Below are 12,046 nucleotides of genomic sequence, written 5' to 3' on the forward strand. Positions count from 1 at the left end.
ATACATTCAGTTCAGTTTGCATTTTAATACAAAACTCTTTAATTCACAGTTCATGAAAAAATATGCTAACCAAAATGCTTTTATCCTTCAAAATTTGCACTTCTCTGCTTTTCGCAGTGCAGTTCTCTAACCAAATACTGTAATGTGTGCCAAAAGGTGTCTATTAGGAGAAAATGCATTATCTGAGAGGTAAATAATATGCAAAAATGCATATTATCTAAGGGGGAGTTGCTTGCAAAAATGTATATATTAAGGAAATTTGCATACAAAAATTCACATACAGGGGATATTTGCATTAAAATGCTGGTACAGTATGTGAGAGGTCTGTATGTGTGCTGCATATGTGGTGAGTGTGTGCATGAACACATACAAGGAAATGGCCCTTGTCCACTTTGGCCGTGCCCACAACTAGCATAATGTGGCCCTTGAAGGGTTTGCCAATTCTTGATGGGGCTCTTAAGCCAAAATAAAAGATTAGATGCCCCTGCTCTAATTGCTGATTTCCATGGGGAAGGACTGGTGGGAGATGCTTGCATTGGCAGAAGTAATGTATAGTGGGAGTGAGTAGGAAAGATATAAAGGATGGGAAGCACCCCCTCTCTTTCTCTCACACACACTTTTTTGAAGGTACCTTCTGGTTTCCAGGCCAGATAACAGCTCCTGGAATCCTGTGTTGGGACTGATCTAGTCTTTATATTTACTCATAGCACAATTGTATGCATTGCTTCGTGGCATTGGCTGGCTGCATATATTGACAGAACTGATCCCTTCCTTTCTTTAAACCCCCCTCTGCCTCCACTCATTAGGGCCTGTGATTAATTGAGAGTTTCCATTTCAATGTTGATTTAGGTCAATGGTATCTTCTGGGGAGGGGCTAATTGTAAGGGCATTGAACCGTGCTATGACACCTTTCACCTTTAAATTCTTGCAACAATTGTCTAGGGACTGACTGCAAGCCTTCCTAACTCCTCCTCCTCAGTCAAAAGATGGTAGCAACTTCATTTCAAGTAAATTGTTCACTAAACTCTGTGCCATCCTTTCTCTCATCATAGCATCGTGAAACCTTGTTGGCTAATTATAGAGACAAGTGGGTGAACTCCAAACTCTTTTTAGAACTTCCGAAGCCTGTCTATAATTTGCTAATTACAGGGAAAATGAACTTTCAACCTGCCCTTTTTCTCACCTCCTTGCCTAGCAAAAACTTCCAAAAAAAACCAAGAAAAAAATAATGAGATGCTGATATCTTTCTTGGCAATTCATAAGTGCAAATGCATATGATATATGAGCAGCCTATAGCAGCCACAATATGGAACTATTAACTTTAAGAGAACAATGCTGAATATAAAGTGTTGGCTGTCTCTCCCCCCCCCTTCTCTCTATTATTTTCTTTCTTTAAAAGGTTTGGTGGAAATCCATCAAAGACTGGGGAGAATCCTTGTGAGCCAGGCCACTTGTTACACTTATCAGATAAAACTAGATCAAGTCAAAGGCCTAGCTGGTCCAGCGTCTTGTTCTACGGCAGCCAATCAGATGACTATGGCTATGACTATGACGATAGCAGAATATTACTGCAACTGCAACTCTCCTCACATTGCTGTTAATGATTTCCATTAATTAATGGTTCCCATTAATTGGTTTTCAGAGGGATGTGGCCTCTAACAGTGGCATTAGAACATAGGCATCATCATGACTTAAAAGCCTTAACCACCATGAATTTATCCAATCCCCTTTTTGCACCCACCCTGGGGAGTGTCTCCAGGCTCTTGATTATTTTGGCTGCCCTTTTGTGCACCCTTGCTAGCTCCAGTATATCTTTTTTGAATGGAGACTGTTCAGAGTATTCCAAGTGTTGCTACACCATTGATTTGTGTGAAGGAATTCTGATTTTGGCAGTTTTATTTTTGATCCTTTCACATGATAGGCGGCCTTTCAGGTGCATGTAGAGTGTCCAGGTGGAAAAGAGAGCAGGGCTCCTGCTCAATCCATAATATTGTGTAGAAGTGGGGATTTAAGCAGGTGAGGGGGATCTTTTTTTCACTCTGAGGGCTGCGTTGCCTTCTGAGCAATCTTCCAAGGGCCACATGTCAGTACTGGGCAGGATTAGAAGCGAAGGTTGGTGGAGCAATTGTTATAAGTTTTGTCTGTGTACATTAGGCTAGTTTCGACACACACTCACACATCCCTCCCTGGTCTCCAAGAGAGAGGAAATACTGGAGTTAAAGTATGCATTCCACCCAGACCCTGTGTGTGAAGCAGGGTCAATGTGGGGTGTGGCCCGGGAAGAATTACGCGGGCCAGCTAGAGAGACTTGAGTTTTCCCACCCCTGTGATATGACATACATATTTATGGACTAGATTCTAGCTCTAATCCAATAAATCTGTTAGTCTTTAAAGTAAACTTGGTTGGTTTTTGCTGCTGCAAGGCTACCGCACTGGAAACTGTTACATGAATGTGCAAAGAAAGCCTCTCTCAAGTTAACTGTCACATGTCAAACATGGTTAAGAACACCTCATGGCAAAGCAGTCCTCACAGAAAATGTGTTTCATTATCTGATAAAGCAATTGGCAACTTGGTAGGGATAAAGGTCTCCAAGAGAAGATAGCAATAAATATCAAAAAGCTTCCAGGTCCATCTGCTGAATAATCTTCTCAGCCTACAAGTGTAGATGAGCTGGTTCATTTTGAAAGGGTGCCTCCAGAAAAAACTACCCAGCAAGATTTTGTTAAGGTAGCTGGCAGGTTACCAGGCAAATGCTCTAAAACACGGTCAATAATTGCCTGCCATTCTTAGAAGGAAAGAACGCAATGAGATGATCAAATCTTTCCCTACTGAAGCCCTGCTTGTAATTGAAAAAGGTCTTTGCTGGCACAGCATGCAGTCCTACCAATGTCTGTCACTTTGAACCTGAGATCCTGCTAGGTTTCAAGACTCATTCCCCTTCTTCTGGCTTTGAAATCCCTAAACCTTGCCAATGTTTTAGTCACTGGGGGACATTTAGGGATAGGGAAGAAATTTGATTCAGTTTGCATTTATGCGAAAGTAACATACAATAAAGTGCATTATATTAAGGGGAAGTGCTTTAGAAAAATGTGTATATTAGGCAAGATTGCATTCATAGAGTACATTAAGTGAAAATTGCACTAAAATGCTGGTGGGTTTTCATGAGGTAGAAAAAATGAGAAACTGAGAGAAACTAACATTGGTGGATTTTCCCATCCCTAGAGGTGTAACACAGTGTCATTTCCTGATCACCATGTGCAGACATGCACTTCAGGTCTGATCCTGAACCTCTGCTGGCTTGCAGGATATCTTCAGGAGAATGATAGGTTAAAGAGTAAACCCTATATGAAATACTGTGTAATTTATTAGGAGAAGACCCATGTGATTTTCATTATTTTTTTGCACACATTCATTCTCAATCTCTCTCTTTCTCTCTCATACGTGTGTGTGTGTGTGTGCGTGCACACACACACACACACACACACACATGCACACACACGCACACACAGGCTACACAAAGTGGGAATTAGCCTCAGCGTCCCAGGCACCCATATATCCAATTATCATGAATTGGCAGCTTACCAGCCGTGATGAGGAATCCGCCTCCTACTTTATAGAACCGTGCACTGACAAAAGGCACACCACACACCAAGAGAAATCCTCCTACGAGGCTGGCAGTGACAGCCAGCACAATGAACGCTGTCCAGAAGCCCCTGTACACTGCACAATCGGAAAGAAGAAAGTAGAGGGGAACGCTGAGTAAACTCACATAATCGGATCTCCTTTCAGGAGAGGCTTGTAGCAAACCAATTTGTTCCAAGTTTCTCCAGCAAACAATTTGGGAAAGGAGAGGAGGGGGGAGAGAATGAAACAAATCCCAGGATTATCATCAGTAATTCAGAATCAGGTTCTTGACAGTTTTATTGAGCTGCTGCAATGGACTCAGCTGATCTCTGCACCCTAACTTGCAAGCATAAGCAGGGTGCATCATGTGGTAGGTATCATGTTATACACAGAACACCAGTGCTGAATAGCCATGCCCCATCTATGTTTACAAACATGATAAATGTATGATCATATTTCATCGGGGGGTGGGTGTTGAAGGAGGTTATTACAATTGCAACCATGGTATGCAGAGAAAGGGCCATAGCCAGAGTCCGTAGCACCTTCCAGGTGTTGTTGGACTACAATTCCCATCATCCTTAACAACTTGCTATGTTGGCTGGGGATGATGGGAACTGTAGTCCAACAACATCTGGAAGGCACTGTGTTGGCTACCTCTGCTCTGTAAGCATCTACTTTGATTGCAGAAAGTCCCTGGATCTCCGGGTAAGGCTGGTAATGCCCCAACTCTGGATAGATGCTACCAGTCAGTGTAGGCAATATTGAGATATATGAGCCAATAATCTGACTCAATATAAGACTGGTGTTCCATTGTTCATTAGGACTACAGTGCAAAGGCAAAGGGTTAAGACCTCTTCCCACCAGAACAATTCAGGATTTCACACAGGAATCTTTCTCAGCCATTCCTTTGAGATAATGGGGCTTTGAACCTTTTGCATGCAAAACATGTGCTTTACCCCTGTGCTACTATAGCCCTTCCCTGTTTACTTAGAAGTCAAGTTGGGTCTATACATGCAATGATGGAGGAGGAGGAGGAGGAGGAGGAGGAGGAGGAGGAGGAGGAGGAGGAGGAGGAGGAGGAGGAGTTTGGACTTGATATCCCGCCTTTCACTCCTCTTAAGGAGTCTCAAAGCGGCTCACAATCTCCTTTTTCCTTCCTCCCCCACAACAAACACTCTGTGAGGTGAGAGAGGCTGAGAGACTTCAGAGAAGTGTGACTAGCCCAAGGTCACCCATCAGCTGCATATGAAGGAGCAGGGAAGCGAACCCGGTTCACCAGATTAGGAGTCCGCCGCTCTTAACCACTGCACCCGAGGTGGTAGGATAACAGTAGGCGTTCTATGGGGTCAATTTTTTAACAGCTGGTCCAGCGAGTGAGAGAGTTTGCCAAGAAAAATTGCTGTCCACCCACTCTATGGTGATAGAGGCAGAGGCAATAAAAGATGCCTCCCCACTCCCTCAGATTGATGCATGTAATCTGGCTGGACTGGCAGGTAAACCTTACTTCAACACAATGAGATAACATACTTTACAGTACCTGAGGGCTGTAGGTCAGCTCAGGGGGATGATAGGAGGGATGCTGCCATCCTAGGCATCTGCTGCCTGCACCAGCCATCTCACTTGGCCCTGGGCTCAGGGTGTTTCCCCACCGTTACCCCCCAGTCCTAAAAGGCAGTTGTAGAGGTGTTGTTGCTCACTACATTTTTGCTGCTCAACATACACCTACAACAACAGCTGGCCTAATACATGTATTATTTGGTTACCTCTTAACGTGTGCATACCTGCAGTTGCATCGTAGGAGGGGTGAGGATGAGGTCCAAGTGCAATAGGCATAGGAAACAGGTAGCCATGCATGCAATGTTTTGGATGTGCTTGACTCGCTGGGGAAAAAAATAGAAAACAGGACAGTTGTCTGCTGCCTCTGTGGTTTAACAGTCAAGGTAATCAGGTCTACAAGGGTTCTAATCATGCATCTGTAATGCAAGAACATCCTTCTAAACTATGCAAGCTGGTCATTATCATGCAACTGTTTAAGAATTGGTGCCCAAGTTTACTTTTTTCCTACCCACTCTGCCCTTTCCCCTTGTGAGTCTGTTTGTTTTTCTTTTTAGATTGTAGCCTGCAGGCAGGGGCTGTCTTGCTTTTAATTAGGGCTGCCGTACATCCGGGATTTCTCGGTCATTACTGGGATTTCAAAGGTGGAAGTGACGCCCACCCCCCAAAAGCCTACCCCTAATGGCACTGTGAAAGGCAAGGCTGTTCCAGAAGATGTGGTTGTATTGAGATGACTGCAAAGCAACCCTCAAAGCTTTCATATGATACACTGGCAAGGGGTTAGCAGTTTCTGCTACTAGACTTATGACTTGCTATGCTATCGGAGTGGCACATTTGTGCATGTTAGCATACAGCTAGAGTAGCCTGTGTGACACCCTCCAGATGAGGCTACTATGCAACTTCTGTCATCCCTGGGCATTGGCAACACTGGATGAGGCTGATCCTTTTCACTCTTCCAATGTCAAGTGGTGGCAAGTGGTGAACACAGTTTCTCAAAGCTTCAACTTATTTAAAAAAACAAAAACCTACATATGTTCAACAAGGTTGGTAAAGAGACTAGTTGGCTCAGCAACTACAGTATATGACTTGAACATGCCCAAACATGGGCCCTTGACCTGAAGGAACTGGTGACACAAAATTTGCAAAGCAAAGGACATACAAAGTGAGATCTTGATGTGTCTGCTACCAAAATGTTAAAGAGACTTAAACTTTAACATCACAATTCACAAAATTATTCAAAATTGTTTGTGTGCTAAAGCATTTTATTTTGTATTTGAGAAAGATAAACATGGCTTCAGCTTGCAATTTAAAATAAATCTAGCAGCTTCAAGTTTTGTGCTTCCAATTTTTTTTTACTACAAGATGTATGTTTCTGAAAGTTGAAGTTACTAATTGGGAGGGTGGGTGCAAGTATTTAGCTTGCCTAGGGTGCAAAATACCCTGGCATCAGCACTGCCTAGAGGGCACAAAGGTGGCATCAGAAAAAAAGGTCCAAAGCGACCTTGCTTTGGGAAGTGCATATGCAGAAGATCTTCAAAACTCTTTGCTGAAACTTTCCTTGATCTTTCCAAAACTATGTGAGCCTTTGTAGAAGAAAGCTTCTAATGGAAACTTGTTGGTTGCTGCTATGTGACTGAACCACTCAACTAGGCAGCCTTGTTTTGGTCCACTTCAGACATTATGCCTCTTCTGTGGAAAGTTGAATTTCTGAGCAATGCTAGAAACTACAGTTCCCAGGAGACAATATGATAAAGTGCATGTGTGCAGCACTATCAACACATCAATGATAACACAATGAGGCAGGAGATTCTCTATAGCTGAGAATCTGTGGGACAATCATATGCCAATTTCAAATTGAGCTAAGAGGAGTTTGCCCATTGCCTGTTGTTACTTTTCCTTTGTGAAGTATCAAATACCAGAGACAAAACTTGTTCCTCAGTACTCCTGTGCATAATAGAAGACAAATAAATTACACCAAATAAATTAGCATTGATGCACAAATTTACTTAATCACTAAATTTATTCTGGTTGCAAAATCTAGCTGTTCTTATAAATAATGTAGGTTACTTTGGTACAGAAATTACAGAGCAGAACATAACTCCAGTGCTGAAAAGTTTGCACTGGCTGTCAGGTTGAAGGTGCCAAAATTGATTTACCAAACCCTTAGCAACTTGGGTCCAGTGATCCCTTATATCCCTGCCTGATCACTGAGGTCTTGGGGGGAAAGGCCATTGTTAGTGTCCCCCATGACTCAGATGCATGATTCATCTCCACCAGGAGTAAAGCTCCCTCCCCGTTGAGGTCATTCAGTCTACCGCCCTATTGAACCCCACCAGTGCCTACTGAAGACTCTTTATTTCAGCAGGCATTGTAACTGAATCCTGATTTTGTACTTTTAAGTTGTCTTTGATCTTTGTTGTGTTGAGTGACCTACACACCTTTTCAAGATGATTCTGGTCAAATAGTAAATAAATTGTCAAAATAATAAAATATGCTGATTCTTTAGGAAATCATTATTCCCTCTGTTTACAATGTCAAGACTGGTTGTATCATTGCAGCCAACATGGCACCATAGATACGCAAGTAGAAGGTAGCAGCAAGCTTGGGCAAATCTCCGTTTTCACAAAAATACAAAGAATCTTCGAGGGGCACAGCGTGGGAGATTCCCAAGCAACCTAATGAGGATTTAGCATGTTCAGTGCCCCTAGAATACTGACTGATGGGAGGAGATAGAAAATCAGGTGAAACTGGGAATGGAATGGAGGGTCTTCAACCCCGAGCAGATGCATTCCACACTATACCTTTGGGTGACATCCGCACCAAGCATTTAAAGCACATTCAATGCACATTTAAAGCACACGGCTTCCCTCAAAGAATCTTGGGAAACAATGTCAAGACTGGTTGTATCATTGCAGCCAACATGGCACCATAGATACGCAAGTAGAAGGTAGCAGCAAGCTTGGGCAAATCTCCGTTTTCACAAAAATACAAAGAATCTTCGAGGGGCACAGCGTGGGAGATTCCCAAGCAACCTAATGAGGATTTAGCATGTTCAGTGCCCCTAGAATACTGACTGATGGGAGGAGATAGAAAATCAGGTGAAACTGGGAATGGAATGGAGGGTCTTCAACCCCGAGCAGATGCATTCCACACTATACCTTTGGGTGACATCCGCACCAAGCATTTAAAGCACATTCAATGCACATTTAAAGCACACGGCTTCCCTCAAAGAATCTTGGGAAACATAGTTTCCCCCCTCACAGAGCTACAACTCCCAGCATCCTTAACAAACTACAGTGCTCAGGATTCTTTGGGAGAAGCCATATCCTTAGACGTGTGTTAAATGTGCTTTCAATGTATTGCATGGGTGTGACCTTTGTTGCATTTCCTACTTCGTTCTAAGCTTGATGTGGTAGAAGCTATCATAATATCTATTATCTCCCCACCACCACTTTCAGCTAGCAGTTCACCTATTGATTGAATTCATCCTGCATTGTCTGGGAACTGACCTAGGAATAGTTACCATTTCTGAGCACTACAGTGCCTAAGGATGGCATACTTTCGAGGAAGTAGAGGGGCCATTACTGCAGAGGTGTCCCATCAATATTAATGTCACCAAGGCTTATCATGATGAACGGTAATAGGATGAATGTTCAACAAATTAATTAATGATTATCCACTTTACTTAAAAATGCTTCCCACAAAATGGGGGGCACTTTATAATAAATGGACATTCGTTCGTGCTAAGTGACTAATGAAATTTCAACTGCATTAATTATTGCATCTGCAAAAAGCGGCAAAATGAATTTGCTGCGATCGGTCTCATTAATGCAGACACAAAAAGTAATAAAAGATCTCCTGGTTATCAAGAATATCTTGTGCTATGGGAATGGGCTTCAAGTGATGTTTAATTTGATCATTTGACTTAAGGTAATATCATGTTATACAGCGTATTATAATAATTAGGCTTGGATGGCCTCCACTATTACATTAACGTGGCAATCCAGAATTATCTATACTTTATCGATGAATGCTAGAAGTACAATATAAGGAAGGCTATTAGAAGACTCAATTGGCAGTTCTGTGCACACACTTCTTGGCATTGCGGGGCCAAGTGAGATCGACTTCCAAGTAAATATGCTTGGGATCAGAAGTCAGAATGAAATGTTGGTGAGTTTCTAGAATCAGGAATGTGGAAGAGCATACACAAAATTCCTGGATAACTGTAATGCTTATTTATTAAACATATTTATCTACTCCCAAACCATAAACTATCCGGTCAGTGTTTCGTAATAAAATAAAAAAAACACAGTTAAAAGCAATTCAAATAAAAGCAATTGGCTAATTAAAACACCTGCAATGGCCTGCTGTCATTAAAAGGACTTCAAGAGGCACCTGAAAGACAGATGTGAGAGTGACTGCCTAATAATCCCTGCTGGAAGACTGGTCCACAGCATGCGACCATTGACACTCAATGTTCAACTTGCAGCTGAGGCCAGTCAGGCTTCTGTGACATGGGGGACAACAGCTTTCTTGGTGATTAAACTTGGATATAAGGGCTCAAGGGCTCAAAGTATGCTTTGTCCAAGTTATTCAGGGCTTTGTGTATCAACACAAGAGCCATGAACCTGGCTGCTTGCATATGGGCAGCCAGTGCAGGTGTGTTAGCAGATGCTATCAGCCACCTGCCCCCATCAGCAGACCAGTTATTGCGTTCTACACCAGCTGGAGCTTCCAGACCTGGCACAAGGGCAGCCCCACATAAAGTGCAGTTCAGTAATGAGTCTTGGGGTTACTATGCTTAAACCAAAGCTGCAGGCTGGATGGCAAATCAATCCAACAAATACGACTGTTGCTTTCCGTCTGCAAATGAAACATAATTGATTACAGTTCTCCCACCATTTGTACTAAGCTTCCTTTGCAGTGAAATGAATGGAGTAGAATAATGTAATCACATGTAAGTTACATAATTTTGCCACAGTGGACTGTGAGTTGAATAATATCATTTTTGGCAGAAGGTGAACTGCAGTGGAATAGAAACAGTATTAATACAGGGCAGGATTAAAATCGATGTCTTCTTCTGGATGGCTACAACCCTCGACAGAAGCGCTACTATAGGTAGCTACTATATACTATAACACTGTGTTGCTGATTCCACTTGTACTCACTAAACCAGAAGTTCCATATGGTCTCCTTGTAATCTTCACCAAAGAACCAGCACCGCCAAAAGAAACCTTCATGGTGAAACGTAAGAATTCCTTTTGTCCAATTTCCCGTCCCAACCTATTTTTAAAAAATGAAATGAAAATCTAGGAGTTCTGTGAAAATTATTGCATTCCATTTAGCACAGAAGCATTTATTCATTTACAGTTACATTTGTATCCCACTTTTCTTGTAAGATACTGTATGGGGTACTGCCCACTTCATTTTATCATCACAACTTTTGTTAGATAAGGTTATATTTTTAAACATGGTATTAATAGGCAGATAGTGTTAAAATTGAGCTTGAATCCCTAATATACCAATCACTGCTTATATATTCAAAGACAGAGCATACTAGCTAGCCAATGTGTTGTTGTTGTTTTAATTTAAATGCAACTTTTGGACATCATTCTCCAAAACCCAAATACTACTTTATGTACACCCAATGACTGGAAACATTCACAGTGTGGGTGTCGTTGTCTCCTATGTTTTTAATCAGCAGTCCATTTCCCTAAGACTTGTCACAAAGTCAAACTATTTCTGAAGGTCCTTCAGTTTCAAAAGTGGATTGTCATGCAGAAGGAGAGGTGGGAAAACCGCAGGAAAACATAAGCCTTAAAAGTCTGGTTGGTGGGCCCAGAACAAGCAGCCTGGTTCTTTGGATCCCAGACAACGTTTTAAAAGAATCTGGGTGTGGGGTTAGTAATATCTCGTTCCAGCAGTTTGAACAAATACACTGGGTAAAAGCATATTTTGAACTGGACCTCTCCCCTGCTTCCTCCTCCACTTGGAAAAGTGAGTAACATGCCAAAGAAACTGGAGACACAATGGATGAAGTTGAGAGAACCCCCAAGGACATTTCCTATATTCACACAGTCAAGGTTTGCTATTTGGCCAGAAGTTTACACGCCTGGCTGATTTTTGCCCTCTAATATTATGCATATTTACTTTGAAAGTAAGGCCCAGTATGTACAATTAGATTACTCCCAGGTAAGGGTGAATAGGACCTCATAGGCTTAGCCAGTTACCAGAACTGGAGTATAATATGTCCTTGTTTTTTAGTAGGAGTGACTCCATGTTAAATAAACATTAGCCAAGTCATTATCTGAGTTTTACTGCATTAATTCATCCATTAGATCTGCATGTAAGTAAGGGGGGACACATAATTCTAAGGAAAACATTGTATTTTCTTTTCAGATGACAGTCACTAATGATAGTCTGGTTGTTTAAGAATTAATCTGAATATGTCAGGTGAAGAGAGAGCATGCAGGAGAGTTTCTTATTTGAGATCAAAACTCTCAATCTCTTTCATTTTCCTCTCCTTTCCAAGAGCATTCTCTTTTCCCCTGACAATGGTGCATTAAAGCTACAGAAGGTTCTTCACAAACTATTTCTCCAGGTTTACCTCCTCAGTGTGATAGGTGCTGTTCTCAGGTATGAATCCTCCACACGTCTCCGTCGCCAGGAGCCAATAATCTGTCCCAAAGGCTACAAGAAAGAGAAGGACCCCAAGGACTCCGATGATCCCTGCTAAAAAGGCAGCTATTTTGATCTTCATGATAGAAAGAGGAGGGGGTGGGCAGCTCAAAACTCAGCAAAGGAGGAAGAGAATGTTCTTGTTTTGGGGAGAGGGAGAGGAAGGGAGGCAGAGAGAGAGAGAGAGAG

The 12,046-nt window shown here is 42.2% G+C and overlaps 1 protein-coding gene across 3 annotated transcripts in view; it reads right to left on the reverse strand.

Moving 5' to 3' along the window:
- LOC118084396 (transmembrane protein 182) overlaps nucleotides 1-12,046 on the reverse strand; it is a 33,492-nt gene extending 21,446 nt beyond the window's left edge. For all 3 annotated transcript variants that reach the window (XM_060270221.2, XM_035113881.3, XM_035113880.3), the window contains exons 1-4: nucleotides 11,787-12,046; nucleotides 10,348-10,462; nucleotides 5,407-5,505; nucleotides 3,584-3,721 (exon numbers count right to left, since the gene is read on the reverse strand). In XM_060270221.2, the coding sequence (XP_060126204.1) occupies nucleotides 3,584-3,721; nucleotides 5,407-5,505; nucleotides 10,348-10,462; nucleotides 11,787-11,939 (505 nt within the window). In that variant the 5' untranslated portion in view covers nucleotides 11,940-12,046. The remainder of the gene's footprint in view (nucleotides 1-3,583; nucleotides 3,722-5,406; nucleotides 5,506-10,347; nucleotides 10,463-11,786) is intronic.

Source organism: Zootoca vivipara, chromosome Z2 (assembly GCF_965207765.1).
Source record: "Zootoca vivipara chromosome Z2, rZooViv2.hap1.1, whole genome shotgun sequence".
NCBI lineage: Eukaryota > Metazoa > Chordata > Lepidosauria > Squamata > Lacertidae > Zootoca > Zootoca vivipara.